Source organism: Epinephelus lanceolatus, chromosome 8, assembly GCF_041903045.1.
Source record: "Epinephelus lanceolatus isolate andai-2023 chromosome 8, ASM4190304v1, whole genome shotgun sequence".
Lineage (NCBI taxonomy): Eukaryota > Metazoa > Chordata > Actinopteri > Perciformes > Serranidae > Epinephelus > Epinephelus lanceolatus.
The window spans coordinates 654,890-673,744 of NC_135741.1; the positions used below are offsets into that span (position 1 = coordinate 654,890).

Below are 18,855 nucleotides of genomic sequence, written 5' to 3' on the forward strand. Positions count from 1 at the left end.
CCAGACCAAACCAAATGAAACCAGACCAGACCAGATCAGACCAGACCAGACCAGACCAGACCAAACCAGACCAAACCAGACCAGACCAAACCAAACCAAACCAAACCAAACCAGACCAGACCAGATCAGACCAGACCAGACCAGACCAAACCAGACCAAACCAGACCAGACCAAACCAAACCAAACCAAACCAGACCAGACCAGGTCAGACCAGGTCAGACCATGACTGTCTAACAGGAGCAATAGTAGAAATACATCTTTTAAATTCTCATATTTCTGTGTGTCCAAGTTCATGATGTCACAGCTTCGGAGAAAAAGCAGAACTGAAGATAAAATGCAGAAACTGAATCAGTGTCTGGTGGACACGTTTAGCCAACACACAGATAATGGAAAACAAATCTGCTGAGTGTCAGAACAAATGCTGTTTTGCTGTTGGTGAGTACAATAATATTATTATGTGGTGTTTCCCAGGAGTCACAGGGGGTACAGATTGTACGGCGCCATCAATGTGTGACCACAACATGCCGTGTCTTGAATCAAACGACAGATTTCAGCTGTACATATCAGTGATGATGTCAGCACACAGCTCAAATAAACATTTAACACAGGTCTGTTTGGTTTTAGACATTTTAATACAGAAATGTTACATAAAGTGAAGTGATATTTAATCTGTGAGGGAAAGGTCAGCTGAGGGGAGACACCTCGCCACTGCCGCCGCCACCACCTCACGTGGAGACAGGAAGTGACTTCAATACATTTTATTATCTAACAAGGAGTTTAATTAGCGTTTAGACGACACACATGACGCTGCGTTAATAAACACAGAGTCTGGACACTGAATGCTTGACATGATGGAAACATGATGCTGAAACTAAAAATATCCTGCTGTGTGTGTGTGTATGTGTGTGTGTGTGTGTGTGTGTGTGTGTGTGTGAGCAGCAGCAGCGAGTGAGCATCACGTTCAGCTCAGGGTGACTGTGGGACAGGTGGAAAATAACACATTTACTCTCTGTGATGAATAAAGATCAACACACACACACACACACACACACACACACACACACACGTGCAGAAACAAAGGTCGGTGGTGTTGAGTTAAAGCCTCCGAGGAGCTGCTGCTGTTAAATGTCTGACACATTTTTTCTCTTTTAAAACACCAACTGTAGTTTCTATGATAAGAAGTGAGTTTGTCTTTAAATCAAATATGAGAACAAACATTTCTGAAGTTTCACGGTGACGTTTTGTTTCCACTCCTCGTCTCACCTGACATCTTCATCACTGAGATTTATGAACACGTGAAGAGTTTATAAAATCTGATAAAATGTTTTGTAACCATCATCATCATCATCATCATCAGTTTGTACCTGACAGAAAATAACTATTTAAACTATTTTGACAGCTGAAGTCATTTTCACTGTAAAAACATTTCATAGTTTATTAACTAAATACGATATTGACGATAATGATTGTAATGTGATTATAATAATGTTATATTACTAACATCAGTAACTGTAATGTATTAATGACAACATTAATGACTGTGTGAGTAATAATATTAATGTATCAGTAATTACATGAAGAACTGTAACACATTAATAATAATAATGCTCGTGTCTGTAATGTTTTGGTGACAACATTAATGATGTAATGAATTAGCAGCGATATGAATGGAAACTTTTAAGTTTTTATATTAATAACATGAATTATTTGAAGTTATTAGTAATTAAGTTAATAATAACCTCAAAAACAGTAATGCATCAATAATAATGTTAATAACTGTAATGAGTTCATAATAATGTTAATAACCGTAATGAGTTCATAATAACGTTAATAACTGTAATGAGTTCAAAATAACGTTAATAACCGTAATGAGTTCATAATAACGTTAATAACCGTAATGAGTTCAAAATAACGTTAATAACCGTAATGAGTTCATAATAACGTTAATAACCGTATTGAGTTCATAATAACGTTAATAACCGTAATGAGTTCATAATAACGTTAATAATTGTAATGAGTTCATAATAACGTTAATAACCGTAATGAGTTCATAATAACGTTAATAACCGTAATGAGTTCATAATAACGTTAATAACCATATTGAGTTCATAATAACGTTGATAACCGTAATGAGTTCATAATAACGTTAATAACCGTAATGAGTTCATAATAACGTTAATAACTGTAATGAGTTCATAATAACGTTAATAACCGTAATGAGTTCATAATAACGTTAATAACTGTAATGAGTTCATAATAACGTTAATAATTGTAATGAGTTCATAATAACATTAATAACCGTAATGAGTTCATAATGACGTTAATAACCGTAACGAGTTTATAATAACATTAATAACTGTAATGAGTTCATAATAACGTTAATAACCGTAATGAGTTCATAATAATATTAATAACCGTAATGAGTTCATAATAATGTTAATAACTGTAGTGACTTCATATTATCATTTATTGTAACAGAGTATTTTTCACTGTAACGGAGTATTTTTCACTGTAACAGAATATTTTTATTGTAACAGAGTATTTTCACTGCAACAGAATATTTTTATTGTAACAGAGTATTTTTACTGCAACAGAATATTTTTATTGTAACAGAGTATTTTCACTGCAACAGAATATTTTTTATTGTAACAGAGTATTTTTACTGCAACAGAATATTTTTATTGTAACAGAGTATTTTCACTGCAACAGAATATTTTTATTGTAACAGAGTATTTTCACTGCAACAGAATATTTTTATTGTAACAGAGTATTTTCACTGTATCAGAGTATTTTCACTGTAACAGAGTATTTTTACCATGTGGTATCAGTACCTTTAGTGAAGTAAAGATTTCCTCCACCGCTGAGTTCACGCCATCAGAACTTCCTGTCAGCTGTGCTTCTGTAATGGCAGCTCCCTGATTGGTCCGTTAAAACACTGAGCGGAGGTAAAGATGATTTTCAGAGTTTCAGTCACCAACTCAGTGAATAATTTATGACCATGTCCTGCGGCGTGCAGCGCCACGTTACCGTAATGTCTCCATTAGCATACTCTGATAATTACTACAACCTGCTCATTAGCATATTACATAAGGAGCAGAGCATAGCGGCGGGAAATGTCATGTTCCTGCTGTGTGTGACATCATATTATACAGCTGTGACCTGTTACATAACACACACACACACATTTACACTCACGTTCCCATCATGCCGCGGGACAAAGATTTAAAGATGGTATTTAGGAGAATCCAGAGGTCAGCATGAGGGACGAGACGCCGTTGTCCCGGTGTTACGTGGGTTTCACCTATGCCCCGCCCCTTTAGGGGACCAGCAGCATCTTGAGCCCGTTGACTTTAACGAGAGACGTGAACGTGAGCAGATCGTGACAGATTCTGTCGCTCCAGAGTCACCACAGGAAATACTGGACCCAGTTTATACCAGACACACTGTTGTTCCATGCATGTCTCCGTCTCAGCTCCGTCTCACCAGGTGTGCTAACAAACCATGTTCTCAGATGACATCAGACATGATGGAGACTGCTCTGATCAGTCTACACCATGGTCACAACACTGCTCACTGAGGGGGCGGGGCCACTTGTGAAACAGGAAGAGTACTATTTCACACGACTGACGCAGCTGGTAGTGCATCATCTTTTATCATGGAGCATCTTTGATGTAACTCAGTCATGTGTGAACAACAGGGAGGTCAAAGGTCACCAAATCCAGACAAGTTCACTGTATTAATCCAACCAACACATCCTCACTGTGACCCTGTCACATATTGATGTTTGGACGCCGACCTATGACCTCTGCCCCTCAGTGTCCACATCACCATGTGAAATATGATCCTCCTCGTCTTTATTGCTGCTCAGAGATTTTCTCCTCCAACTTCTCTCTGTGTAAATCAGCTTAATGTGAAATCTGTGCTGAAGGAAACGAGCTCTGATCCTCTGAGCTCTCAGTGTTATCAGAGACATGATGGTCCACAGGTGGATTCACACCTGCAGAGCTCATTTCATTTCCTCTGTCCTCACTGCTCGCTCTGAGGACGCCAGGCAGGAAGTTATTTATCTTCTTATTGTTCAGGAACAGGGAGACAATCAAGGAGCGACTACTGAAGACTGTGAACCAGGAGAGGCAGCGAGTCGGCTCACTCCAAACTTTATTAACACCATCATCACCCTCACTGTGACCTCGTCACATGACCACGTTTGGTCATTAACATATGACGTCCAAGGTACCCTGGGTGTGTTGGTTGTTGACGTTCTGGGACGCCGTGTCAACTTCAGCCTGTTACATGCATTGTCTGCTTTTATTCAGAATAAAAGCACTACGTAAGTACAACACCGCCAACTGATGTTTTTTTCCTTCAACAACACACACACACGGTTACATTTAGCCAACACACACACGTGGTTATGTTTAGCCAACACACACACACGTGGTTACGTTTAGCCGACACACACACACGTGGTTACGTTTAGCCGACACACACACGTGGTTACGTTTAGCCGACACACACATGTGGTTACGTTTAGCCGACACACACACGTGGTTACGTTTAGCCAACACACACACGTGGTTACGTTTAGCCGACACACACACGTGGTTACGTTTAGCTGACACACACACGTGGTTACGTTTAGCCGACACACACACGGTTACATTTAGCCAACACACACACGTGGTTACGTTTAGCCGACAAACACACACGTGGTTACGTTTAGCCGACACACACACGTGGTTACGTTTAGCCAACACACACACGTGGTGACGTTTAGCCGACACACACACGTGGTTACGTTTAGCCAACACACACACGGTTATGTTTAGCCGACACACACACGTGGTTACGTTTAGCTGACACACACACGTGGTTACGTTTAGCTGACACACACACGGTTACATTTAGCCAACACACACACGTGGTTACGTTTAGCCGACAAACACACACGTGGTTACGTTTAGCCGACACACACACGTGGTTACGTTTAGCCAACACACACACGTGGTGACGTTTAGCCGACACACACACGTGGTTACGTTTAGCCGACACACACACACGGTTACGTTTAGCCGACACACACACGTGGTTACGTTTAGCCAACACACACACACGTGGTTATGTTTAGCCAACACACACACATGGTTGGGTTTAGGAACAAAGAACAGGGTTTGGCTTTACAATCTTACAGGAAGTGAACACCGGCCTCCTGGGTGAAAGTCAGTTTGTCCTCCATCACGATCCAGACTGACATATTTCAGCAACAGCTGGATGGATTGTGAGAAAGTGTGGTTCATCCTTCATGCTCTCCTCAGGATGTAAAGAGGAACCAAGAATTCAAATATTTAATGATAAAATAAAACGTAAGAAACGTCATCAGCCTTCAGACTGTTTCTAACGATGTAAATAATAAACACAAACTGATAATGTTCCCACAGATCTTCAGATGTGGATGTGCCGTTCACACAGAACCACAGATCAGAGCCTCGTTACAGCGCTGCTGCTGCTGCCAGGACTCGATCGATTAATCACAGCTTATTGATCATTTTCACACTGTGGCCTCAGGTGCTGGTTTCCTCTCCCAGTATCCCAGTTTGGATCTGTGCAGGAGTCCTCAGGTTTTTACTCCACTGCAGCCAACAGGAAGAGAGGATAGATGTACAGTCGCACAGATCAGCAAGTGAGATTTGTCAAACTACTGTTGACTCTGATCACAATGACTCAGTTATCACTCTATACACAGGTCACATGTGGGTCACATGACCACAGGAGTTGTGACAGGGAGCTCGCAGCAGTGTGGTGTTGTAATGACGAAGGATTCAGACTCATGAATGGGCTCAGACTGACTGTAGATCAGTCTCCTGTACACACACACACACACACACACTGGTACAATCAGAGTTTGTGTTGGATAAAAATCAAAGATCTGAAATTAGACTCATTTATTACTCTTCTTCTTCTTCTTCTTCTTCTTCTTCTTCTTCTTCAGTTAACTGGCAGCACTTTCATCTCTGACTGCTCCTTCTGTCTGTAAACACTCGTTTCTAAGGAACTAATTATCTCCTTTAAATTCATTCTAAACTGACACGTACAGTCATTATCAGCTCCGTGATCACTTTACATGCAGATACCTAACGTCTCTCTGCCGGCTCCCTGATGTTACTTTTCTCTTTATCACTTCTGATAACTCATCTATAAAAACCCACTTCATGTGAGTCATTATAATCAAACAATCTCAAAGAAATGACTCAGCATCTCAAAATAATGACAAACGATGCTCAGTCATTATTTTGAGAAAGTTTCTTGTGATACAGAGCAATGTGTGCTGCATTAGTTATTAGTTACCGTTCTTTTAAGATACTAACTCCTTATTATGAGACACTGAGTCATTATTTTTAAATGGCAACTCATTATTTTAAGATTTTAAGTGATTTCCTTTTTTCTGACTGTAAATTGTGTCCCAAAAGGAAAATGTTATCAACATCTCTTTTATTTGATATAATAAAAAGTTTTCAGTCTGTTCATCTCACATCAGTCATTTTTATTGCAGCAGATTCTTGTGAACAGTAAAAGCAGTTTACTTTATTATTGTCACAGGCCATCCAAAGTTTAATTCATCCTTGTAATATTAATGATTTATTTTATCATTTAAAAAATCAATTCTTGGCGTCTGTGTATTGTTAAGATACTGTCACACAAAAATATCATGACGATGCTGCATCAACATTTCCCCACCCGACAGACTGACATGATGTGAGTGGACATGTAAAAACATGTGTTGGTGTATGGGGTGCCATTTGTAAAGTGTCTCACGCTGAAAATAACATCAACATTTTGCCACATTTAGCTTCAAACAATGTTTAAAAAAGTATTGTGAATTTTTTAACGTCACCTTTTACCACATTTACAGCAATATTTGTTAATTTAGAAATTTATTAAATAGTTAAATCTAAATATTAAATGTGGCACCTAAATGTTAAATGTTAAATCTAAATATTAAATCTAAATCTAAATGCTAAATATAAATCTAAATGTTAAATGTTAAATCTAAATGTTCTGGGTGAAACTAAATATTTAGCTAATATGCAAATTCACACTGCCGGTCACCGGAAGTACCAAAATAAAAGCTCGAGATGGTCAGACTGTGTTTATAGAATCAAATAACGAATTAAAACCAACTTATCGGGGGAAATGAACACTTGAACAACAACATAGTCTGCCGGAGGACCCCCTATAATACACCGGGCTCCCTCTCTCTCTCCCTCTCTCTCTCTCTCTCTCTCTCTCTCTCTCTCTCTCTCTCTCTCTCGTATCCTATTACTGCATCTTGCTAACTCGGCCATTCTGGATGTCACTAACTCGGCTTCTTCTCCGGAGCCTTTGTGCTCCACTGTCTCTCAGATTAACTCATATCACAGCGGTGCCTGGACAGTGTGACGTGTGTGGTTGTGCTGCTGCCGTGGTCCTGCCAGATGCCTCCTGCTGCTGCTGTTATCATTAGTCATTAGTCATACTTCTACTGTTATTATACACATATGACTATTGTCACACATGTATACTGCCAGATATTAATACATACTTTCAACATATTGTACCACAGTAGCCAGAACTATAACTATAATATTATTACTTTCATTAATGTTGTTGTAAGCTACTGTCATTACCTGCATCTCTCTCTCTCTCTCTCTCTCTCTCTCTCTCTCTCTCTCTCTCTCTCTGTCTCTCTCTCTCTCTCTGTCTCTCTCTCTCTCTCTCTCTCTCTCTCTGTCTCATTGTGTCATACGGATTACTGTTAATTTATTATGCTGATCTGTTCTGTACGACATCTATTGCACGTCTGTCCGTCCTGGAAGAGGGATCCCTCCTCAGTTGCTCTTCCTGAGGTTTCTACCGTTTTTTTTTCCCTGTTAAAGGGTTTTTTGGGGAGTTTTTCCTGATCAGCTGTGAGGGTCATAAGGACAGAGGGATGTCGTATGCTGTAAAGCCCTGTGAGGCAAATTGTGATTTGTAATATTGGGCTTTATAAATAAAATGGATTGATTGATTGACATTAGTGTGATAATAACTACCTAAATATCAAAGAACATGTTTGGAAAAATTTTATTTGACGTGTACTTTGAGTTGTTAGTGTCCCTTCGGAGGGAATCACCTTGTTGTTTACAAATACTTCCGGGTAGAAAACCAGCGGAGTTTAGCTACATATATATATGCATATCTCACATTTTTCACGTCACTATATCACCGTTTAGACTAATCTGGTGTTTGTAAAGTCTATAAACACAATGATTGAACAAACATTACTATCACGTTCTGAAATTAATAACATGGCTATCGTAGATTAGCGGGGCTAACCGTTAGCTGTTAGCCCCGTTAGCGGTGTCTGTAATGACTCATTAACTCTAAACGGTCAGTGAAAAAAATTTTTTTTTTTCCAGCGGATGTCTTAGTTACAACATGATTGAGCTAACTGGAGTAGTTTCATGTCATATCCGACAACGGGAGGCTTTTAACAGATGACGTCCTGATGTTAGCTTTGCTGCTGCTGTTAGCTGTCCCTGTGAGCTGCAGCCACTGATGCTTTCTAGACATCGTGATTTCCCAAAACTGAATAAATACCACACATCGCAACACAAAACTGCTTTGCTAGCTCAATCACGTTGTAACTAAGATATCCGCTGGAAAAAAATATTTTTTTCATGGACCGTTTAAGAGTTATGAGTCATTACAGACACTGCTAACGGTGCTAAAAGCTAACGGTTGTTAGCTTAGCTTAGGTTGTTAGTCCCTCCGAAGGGACACAAACAACTCAAAGTACACGTCAAATAAAATTTCTCCAAACACGTTTCTTGTTATTTTAGGTAGCTATTATCATGCTAATGTATGTTCAAGTGTTCATTTCCCCCGATAAGTTGGTTTTAATTCGTTATTTGATTCTATAAACACAGTCTGACCATCTCGAGCTTTTATTTTGGTACTTCCGGTGACCGGCAGTGTGAATTTGCATATTAGCTAAATGTTTAGTTTCACCCAGAACATTTAGATTTAACATTTAGATTTAGATTTAGCATTTAGATTTAACATTTAGATTTAGATTTAGATTTAATATTTAGATTTAACATTTATATTTAGATTTAGCATTTATATTTAACATTTAGATTTAGATTTAGATTTAATATTTAGATTTAGATTTAGCATTTAGATTTAGATTTATATTTAATATTTAGATTTAACATTTATATTTATATTTAGCATTTATATTTAACATTTAGATTTAGATTTAGATTTAATATTTAGATTTAGATTTAGCATTTAGATTTAACATTTATATTTAGATTTAACATTTAGATTTAGATTTAATATTTAGATTTAACATTTAACATTTAGGTGCCACATTTAATATTTAGATTTAACTATTTAATATATTTCTAAGTTAACAAATATTGCTGTAAATGTGGTAAAAGGTGACGTTAAAAAATTTCACAATACTTTTTTAAACATTGTTTGAAGCTCAATGTGGCAAAATGTTGATGTTATTTTCAGCGTGAGACACTTTACAAACGGCACCCCATATTGGTGGTTTGAGGTGCAGTTTGGTGTTGGACCTGTTTCCTGTTGAACCTTCATGTGGAGCTGCACAATGAGGTTTCAGGGACTAGTTTCATCGTGTCTGTTCAGAGACCAAAACCAAAGCCTGAACTTTATCTGACGACCTGCGGCACAGTACAACAAACAGTTTTACCAACTTCTCCTCCACGAGGGAGCTCTCAGTGGGCGTCTGACAGCCGCAGGAGGACCTCAGACGCCATTTTCTCCCCCGTCAGTCAGCTGGAGGAAATGGAGGCGATAAACTGCGAAGCTTTACAACATCGAACCCTCTCAGTCTCTCTAACACTCTGCGTCTTTGATTACATTCTTTTGATTTCTTTTGACTGGCACCTCCTCTTTTCTCCTCTCACTCTCCTCCCCCGTCCTCCCCTGTCCTCCCCCCTCTCTATTAAAACATTAACAGTGTGCAGCGTGCACTGAGATGCTCTATAATTCCATCCAGGCTGTTTTATAAGGCCTGCTCCTCTCGCTCTCAGGCTCATATACATCCTGTTCCTCAGAGGAAATGGCTGCTTCCACTCTTGTTCTTATAAATAATGTTGATGGTAAAGTGCTCTGCAGCAGCAGCAGCAGCAGCAGCAGCAGCCGCAGCACAGACTCTACATACTGAGTATAAAGCTGGTCCTATATACGGTCCTTTACTCTCAGGGGTTTTATGTAAATGTGACTAAAGATTAAATTCTTTGGATGAATTGTTTTCATAAACTCAGAGCTGAAAATCATGTTTGAACCACAGAAGTTCTTCGGTCACGAGTACAGTCAGAACCCAACAGCAGCACCAAAGACACATGGACAGTTTGTGTAGTCTTTAATGAAACTACTTTTAAACTCAGAGTGAGCAGGCCGGTGAAAAAACAGTGCGAGTCAGTTTGTTGGATCAGAAACTTCCAAAACACGGGTTCAGTCCAAAGCACTTGGTGTGTCACACCGAAGCAGAGAGCGCACAATGGCAAACTGCTCCAACGTGTGCAGCGGCGACCGTGACGGAGCAGATGGGAGACAATATCAGACGAGCAGGGAATCCAAAACCAGGAGTTCTCACAGGAGAAGCTGCCACACCAGTGTGAGGCCGACTATAGACAGGGAGGGACTTATCAGCAGCGATGATGAGTGGAATCCGTGGTGAATGTGCAGCCACACGCGAAGCAATCCATGGGTGGATGAATAGGTAAAGTCACTATGGAGAGCTGGGTGACGATCTCTCCAAACAGCCACGGGGAACAGGCGAACAGGATCCAGCAACGTAGAAGCAGAGCTCTTGGTCGAGGACTGAAGGCTGAGTGGTTTACCAGGGAGCAAACGAAGCAGGAGAGTCAGGGGTCGGCGGGGTCGGTAACGAGGAAGCAGTCCGGGAACATACGCTGGAATGTCTTGCATCCGAATGGCGAAGAACAATCTGGCAACGAGAGTCTGTGACAGGAGGTAATGATCCACAGGTGAGAGGCATTAGCTTGATGAAGTGGACCGGCAGGAGCGGGAAATATGTGGGCAGGTGATAGGCTGGCAGGTAGGTGTGGCGGCGAGGCGGGAAGAGTGGAAAATGACTGAATGAGCTGAGAAGATGGTATGGCAGGTAAAAAGTGCCCACTGTGACATCTACATCATTAGACGAAAGTGTCACCAGCTGAATCTTAATTTCGGGACACTTTGTGTTTCTGGTTTTTCCTCATACAATTATTATGGTAATAAACTGTTTGACCAAATCTCTCAGCTAACATCAGGCAGTTCTCACAAATTTCTCGTATGTTTTCCATCGAAAAGTAATGAACACAAATTCATACATATGCCACATATTTTGAAAGGCTGTGATCGTGTGACCGATGTGCTGACGGCAGTGAACAAGGAGGCAGAAGGAGGCAGGTTGGGTGGGGGATGGTTCACAGAAAAAAGGACTTTCCCCTGGAGTCACGTGTCAGGATGACGCACTGAATCTTTACGCTTCAGATCACGTTAATCACAGGTGGAAACACAGCAGGGACAAAAAGGTGAGTTTAGTTTCTATGTGTTGAAACTTATCTGTTCTCTCTTATTTCCAGCTGCTCATCGAAAGAAAACCAAGTTGAGATAATTTCAGCTTGTTACTGTAAGAACAGAAGAACAGAAGATTCCTCCTGTGACACAAACGACTAATTATTCTATTGAAAGAGTTTTTTTTTTTTTTAACAATCAGAGCAGCTGAAGCAGAGTCACACACAGTGTTCATGTTTTCCTGGAAGCAGCAGCTCTGGACGAGCTCCAGCAGATTATGTTTCCTCTTGCACACACACACACACACACACACACACACACACACACACACACACACACACACTGCTACAGCAGGTTTATGATTTCACTCCTGGTTTATTTGCACAGTGATAAAACACAGCAGCAAAGCAATAAAAGCAACATGATGAAAAACAACGATAACGAAGTGAACAAAGAGAAACAGATGAGCAGGTCGAGGAGGGAGGAAGAGGAGAGGGGCGGGAGGAGGGAGGAAGAGGAGAGGGGCGGGAGGAGGAGGATAGAGTGGAGAAGAAAACCCAGAAAACGAACAAATGGTTTAGACTTAATTTAATGGATAAATGTTTCTCCATCATGACGCTGTAAAATCGTTTAAACACCGTCTGAAACATGACAGGAAACTGAAAGTCTCCTCTGAAACCAGGAAATAAAAAATTATAAACAAACTTTACGATCATTTTCTAAATCATCCATCGGTGTCAGAATGATTTCCTTCATTTAGACACTGAAGTTGATCCGTCAACAATTAGTTGTTCCAAATTAGTCTGCACGAGGTGACGCTGGGTACATCTTCACAGGCCTCCATGCTGCTCTCTGCTGTTTCCTGACTGATTTCCACGGCTGCTTTATAAATTCACTTTTCTCTAAAACAACAAAAGGCCTAAATCTCTTCTTTTCACTCAGTAAGTCATTTATACTTTGAAGTGTCTCATATCAGATTAAATCCAGAGATGATTTCATACATGTGCACGTGTTCATACTGTGCGCTCCTCTGTTGGACACATCACACATCTGATGACCAGGCCCAAACACAATCTGCAGATTTTTAAACTGTTTTCAGTGCTGATCCAAAATGACAAACTGTGGACCACCTGGTCTCAATCTGAAGCACTTGGTCAGTGACTTCCAGCGACGGACACCAACAAACACGCCAACCGTCTGGATACATCTGTGTGTTTGCTGCTGCTCTGGCATGAGGGCAGACATTTAACAATAGATTTAAATAAACTGATGTTCTGTGACATTTATGATCAGACGCAGCACAGACTGAGTGTGTGTGTGTTTGTGTGTGTGTGTGTGTGTGTGTGTGTGTGTGTGCAGAGACAAGTTAAAGCTGGAGTAGGAAGTTTCATTCTGACATCACTGGGCAAACATCCCATAATAAGCTTTGAGAATACTGTGACTCAAATTTCCTCTCAGAGCACTTGGCTCCTGCTCCTCCTCTTGTTTTCAGGAGATTTTGTCCAATCACAGGTCATTTCAGGCAGAGAGCGTTCCTATTGGCTGTTTGCAGATGTTTGTCGTCCCTTCAGACGGTGAACGTCTGATTCAGAGGAGGAGAATCCTGCAGAGAAAGTTTCTGTTCCAGCACTGAAAACAACTTCCTGCACTGCAACACCCAAAAACCAAGATGGATGGATCAGAATCCAGCGTGACCTCCAGTCAGCAGCTGCAGACATCTGAATCCAGTCAGATCAAACTCCAGCTCAGAGGGACCGGACAGCCCCGCCTCCTCACCACATCAGAAAACTTTCTGTTGCTGCTGTTACACAGGTTAGACCTGACACTGCTGCTGGACACCAGCTTGCTGTGACACAGACACCTGGAGGATTTGAGCTGAATTTGAGCAGCTACAGCTGCTGATTGAAGGTCTGTCTGTCCGCTCTCCTCCCAGGGAATCAGAACACAGCGGCGGGGAGCGAGGCGGTTCATAACAGCTATTTCTTGTCTCATCTGTGGTCTGATAAACATTTAGAAAGCCAAACAGCATGACTTTCAATACAGTGAAAAGAGTGAGGGCTGGGGCACCACTGCTGACATGTTTTAAACACAAATACAGTCCGACAGGCCGACACCCATGAAACATCAGAGAGGTAACACAGATACCACCTGAGCTAGTGACAGGGCAGACTGATGTTTGTCTGTTTGTCGGCTGAATTTATATAAAAAACGTTTCTCAGTGAGCTTGAATAATTCAGAGATTTAAAACAGTGACTGTTCTGCAGCTCCACGCGATGCAACTGAACGCTACATCATTTATTAATCAGATCAAACTGAAACTCTGACGAACTGATCTCATGTATCTGGAACCACATCTGGATCTGATCAGCTCTGATCAATGATCAATACGAGCAACAAGAGAGAAGAGAGGGGAGGACAAACAGAGGGACACTCCCCACAAGGAAACAGGGAGTAGCTGAGAGCTGGAGGAGAGGAGGAGGAGGAAGAGGAGGAGGAGGAGAGGTAAAAGCCTGAGTTGTGTTTTTCTGCCTGGAGAATCCATTTAGAGGTCGGCCTCTCCCCGCTGATAACTAATGGACCTGAAGACTGAGGAAACAAGGAGAGGAGAGGAGAGGAGAGGAGAGGAGAGGAGAAACAACGAGGAGCTGATGGAGGAAGTGAAGGGACCTTTCAGAATAAAAGCCTCCAGTGAGTGTCAGAGACATAACCAAAGTGTCCTAACAGAGGTTTCCTTCAGCTGTACAAATCAACATCTGCACCTCATTATTCTTGTTAATATTAACATTATGGATTTTTAATTAACATAAGCTGTCCAATCAGAGAGTGACCTGTCTGTCCTCTCAGGGTGAACAGGAAACAGGAAACAGGTGTGAAAGACTCCTCACTCACATATACTGTATGTAGGCGCTGCATTGACTGTGTCAGCGGTGCCGCCAAGTTTATGATCTATGTGTGGTAGAAAAAAAAGTTAATTATAATCTATATAATATAGAGATTATAGGAGAGTGTGTGTCAGACTGACAGGAACTGAAATACTGATGTGGAGGAAAATGATTTATAGTCATGAGGAAGAATAAAAACTCACATTTGTCAAACACGACTTTGGTTTATTTTCTCTGGTTAAATATTTGTGGAGACGTCCCTGTAGAATATAATTTAATGTGGAAGTAGACAACTCACGACTAACTGCGCACTAGCGAGCTAACACTGTCTGTTTATGAACTCCTTTATATTCATATCAGAATAAAGTAACTTTCAGCACCGCTCACTTTAAAAAGGAAACACATCAAACAGATAATGGATCATAGATGTTTGTTTCTGACGGCCAGCGTTCAGCCATTGCTAACGCACCTTTCAAGCTAACATAGCTAGCATGTTAGCGAGCCTTTCAGTATCGTGGCTGGATGGAAACCAATCTACAGTCACGTTAAAATGAGCAGTGGGTAAAGTTACTGTATTGTGTTATGATCAATGACCTGATAAAAAGCAGACGGTGTTAGCTCGCTGGTGGAAAGTTGTTACTTCCACATTATATTTTATAGGAACGTCTCCACAGGTGTTAACAAGGAAAATAAACCAAATTATGGATGCACAATAATCCATATATATATCCAATATATAACAACTTGACTGGGTGTGGTAACATGATGGCTTCTCATTCTGAATGAAATCATTCTGAATTAAAGTCTTTCCAGGTAGTTTACATGAGAAATATTCATTCTGAATGAGGGTTTACACAGAGATCAGTTTAATCGCCTTTATTCAGGTCCACAAGGTTTGGGGCAGGGAAGGTTTCTGATTGGATAGGGGGCGGGTGTTACGTGTTTACATTTACCAGAAGAAAACACTGTAGTCTTCGCTCCGGATAACAAGATGCTTGACGACGCCGTTCTTAGTGCCTTTTTCAGGCGTGTTTTGCTTATATTCTTGAAGCAGCAGTACGACAACAACCTTGTTCTGCTAATGCTTCATCTGTTGAGGAGGAGAAGGGAGGTAGAAGGTCGAAGAAGGGAGATAGAAGACCGTGCTGTGGAGAATGGAAACCGGTGAGTGCAACGAGTCCGACTGCTCTATCTCAGCCTGTTGCTATGTGCGCTGTATACGTCATGGCGCCAGAAGGGCAAGGAAACGAGCATGTGCAGAAAGACCGGAATGAACTTAAAGAGGAATGAGTGTATACAAGTGTGAGAAATTCTTTCATTGGGAATTAGAAAGGGAATAGCTACTGTCATTACCTGCATCTCTCTCTCTCTGTCTCTCTCTCTCTCTCTCTCTCTCTCTGTCTCATTGTGTCATATGGATTACTGTTAATTTATTATGCTGATCTGTTCTGTACGACATCTATTGCACGTCTGTCCGTCCTGGAAGAGGGATCCCTCCTCAGTTGCTCTTCCTGAGGTTTCTACCGTTTTTTCCCCGTTAAAGGGTTTTTTGGGGAGTTTTTCCTGATCAGCTGTGAGGGTCATAAGGACAGAGGGATGTCGTATGCTGTAAAGCCCTGTGAGGCAAATTGTGATTTGTGATATTGGGCTTTATAAATAAGATTGATTGAACTGAATTGAAATATTCCAGCCACATTTTCAGTCACATTGGTCATTTTCATTCTGAATTAGGTGTTTACAAGATCACTTTTAATAGGAATGAACTTTGATTCTGACGGAAAAGGGAATTAAACTGTCCGTGTAAACACACTGACTGACTCATAACTGATATCAATATATCCACTTTATCCCACCTGATGTCAGTGATCATCATCAAGTCTCTTCTGTAGTGAATTAACATCATATCATACACACAGACTCTGATGGTGACGGCCCACCAGCAGGTGGAGACATGAATTTACTGTGTCTGTGATGTTTACTCACTGTGCTAAATAAGAAAACAACATGTTGGCTGATTCTGATCATTTTAAAGCTGATCAGCTGATCAGCTGATGACGTGTCATATCATCGTGCATCCCTAAACCAAAGTCGTGTTTGACAAATGTGAGTTTTTATTCTTCCTCATGACAATAAATCATTTTCCTCCACGTCAGTATTTCAGTTCCTGTCAGTCTGACACACACACTCGTCTACTGAGCATCCAGCAGCCATTAGAGACTCAATATATAGATTATAATTAACTGCAGACACTGCCATCAGTTGACAAATATAATCGTTACAATACGTTTTATGCAGATCATCCTCAGCTCCTGTTCACTGTCATTTGTTTACAGTTAGTCTCGACCTCTCAAACATGGCGGCGCCTCTGACGTACCATCCAACGTCCAATGAGGCCTCCATGTTCCTGGATCTGTGCTCAGAGCTACAGACACACTCAAACATTTCACCCTTCACTTCACTGAAACAACATCTCTTTATTTCTCTGAACAAAACAAAGCAAAGCTCCAAACTGAGTTTGACACTGGTTTACTACACACACACTCCACCATTCACACCTCCCAGTATCACACTCCATCTCTCACTCTCTCCATTCACAGACAGGTAGGAGTGTATGGACATATAGAGGAGACACGACGCCAACTGTGCGTGTGTGTGTGTGTGTGTGTGTGTGTGTATGTTATAAAGCGGTATGGTGATTCGGTCGGGGTTTATGGCGGCAGTTTTCCTGACTCACTCTATTTCTGATGTTTCCAAAGGCTCTTTGAACAGCAGATAATAGATCAGTGCTGGAGAGCTGCAGGGTGAAGACACCATCATCCTCACACACACACACACACACACACACACACACACACACACTCTCCATCCACATGGCAGCAGCGAGCGTGTGTGTGGGCGGCGGCAGGGTGAAGATACACCACCGTACTCGAGAAGCAACGAGTGGGAGGCAAACGCACAAACACACACGGTTTCACACTTCATCTCTTTTCATGGTGGAAACAGACTGTAGAGCTCTCCTCTGTAGCCAGTAATAACGACACAGCACGTGTGCCGACATGCAACAGGACGACCACGGCGAAGGACACACACATTAACAGCAGTCCATCAGCAGCTACAGCAGCTGGTGAAAATCACACACAACGTTAAACTGATGTCAACTCACCCGAGCGTGGTCATGGTGACGATGGTGTACCAGAAGGAGGCCGGGATGGAGGTGAAGGTGGAGCCCTTGGTGCCCTTCTCGGCGTAGAACATGACGGTGGCGAAGATGATGATGGCCATGGTGAGGGAGAAGAGCAGGAAGCCGAGCTCGGAGGCGCAGCTCTTTAGTGTGTAGCCCAAAATCCTCAAACCCTGCGAGTGACGCGAGAACTTGAAGATCCGGAAGACGCGGAAGACTCGGAGGGTGACGAAGGCGCCGCTCACGTCCTCGTTCTCGGGCATCACCAGGCCGATGTAGTAGGGCATGATGGCCACCACGTCGATCACCGACATCACCGAGCGCATGAACTTGCAGCGGCTGGGCGCGGCGAACAGACGCATCAGGTACTCGAAGGTGAAGATGAGCACGCAGGCCGTGTCCATGCAGAAGAAGGCCAGCTGGTACTTCTCCCCGCAGGGAAGGTCTTTGACGCTGCCTTTGGGGGGCCGGCAGGGGACCGTCTCCACCACGTTGGCGATGACAGAGACGGCGATGAAGAAGCCGGTGACGTAGTAGAAGACCAGCGCCATGGTGGAGGTGTGGGGGTTCTCGAAGGCTCGCCACAGACGTTCCCTGGAGGTGCTGTGTGGAGGGAGGGGCGCGTCCATCGCCTCGTTGGCCTCCGTGTCCTCCGCCAGACGCTCCTGGTTCTCCTTTTTCCTGTCCCGGTATTCCTTCACAAAGAGACGAAGAGGAAGACGACATCAGCCAACTTATAATTCATCATCTCCTCCACCCATCTCCACCTGAACCGCACCACAATCACACTGTTCCAGACTTCAGAAGCGTGTCAACAAACGGCGTGAGGCCTCTAAACATTGTTCATGATCAGTATCTGACCAAATGTCTCCCCTTCTCTTCCTGAGATATGACGTTAAAACATGATGATGTCACAGTCAAGCTGACCTTTGACCTTTTGACCTTCATTATTTTATCCTGTTAGACATTTGTGTCAAGTTTGGTCAGAGTTAGTGAATGAATTCTTCAGTTATGGACAAAACATGTTCTGTGAGGTCACACTGACCTTTGACCTTTTACCAGCAGCTAGCAAACACACACACACACACACACACACACACACACACACACACACACACACAGCAGTGGTGTCCACTGTTTCAGATGTTTAATAATAATTTTTGGAAATGTTATCAACATTTTTCTGACATTTCAATAATTATTTAACAGTTTCAGTTT

General features: G+C 41.9%; 1 protein-coding gene across 1 annotated transcript in view; it reads right to left on the minus strand.

Moving 5' to 3' along the window:
- Positions 1 to 18,855, minus strand: part of kcnd1 (potassium voltage-gated channel, Shal-related subfamily, member 1) — an 82,994-nt gene that overhangs the window by 51,014 nt on the left and 13,125 nt on the right. The window contains exon 3 of the mRNA XM_033628813.2: positions 17,620 to 18,332. Coding sequence (XP_033484704.1) covers positions 17,620 to 18,332 — 713 coding nt within the window. The remainder of the gene's footprint in view (positions 1 to 17,619; positions 18,333 to 18,855) is intronic.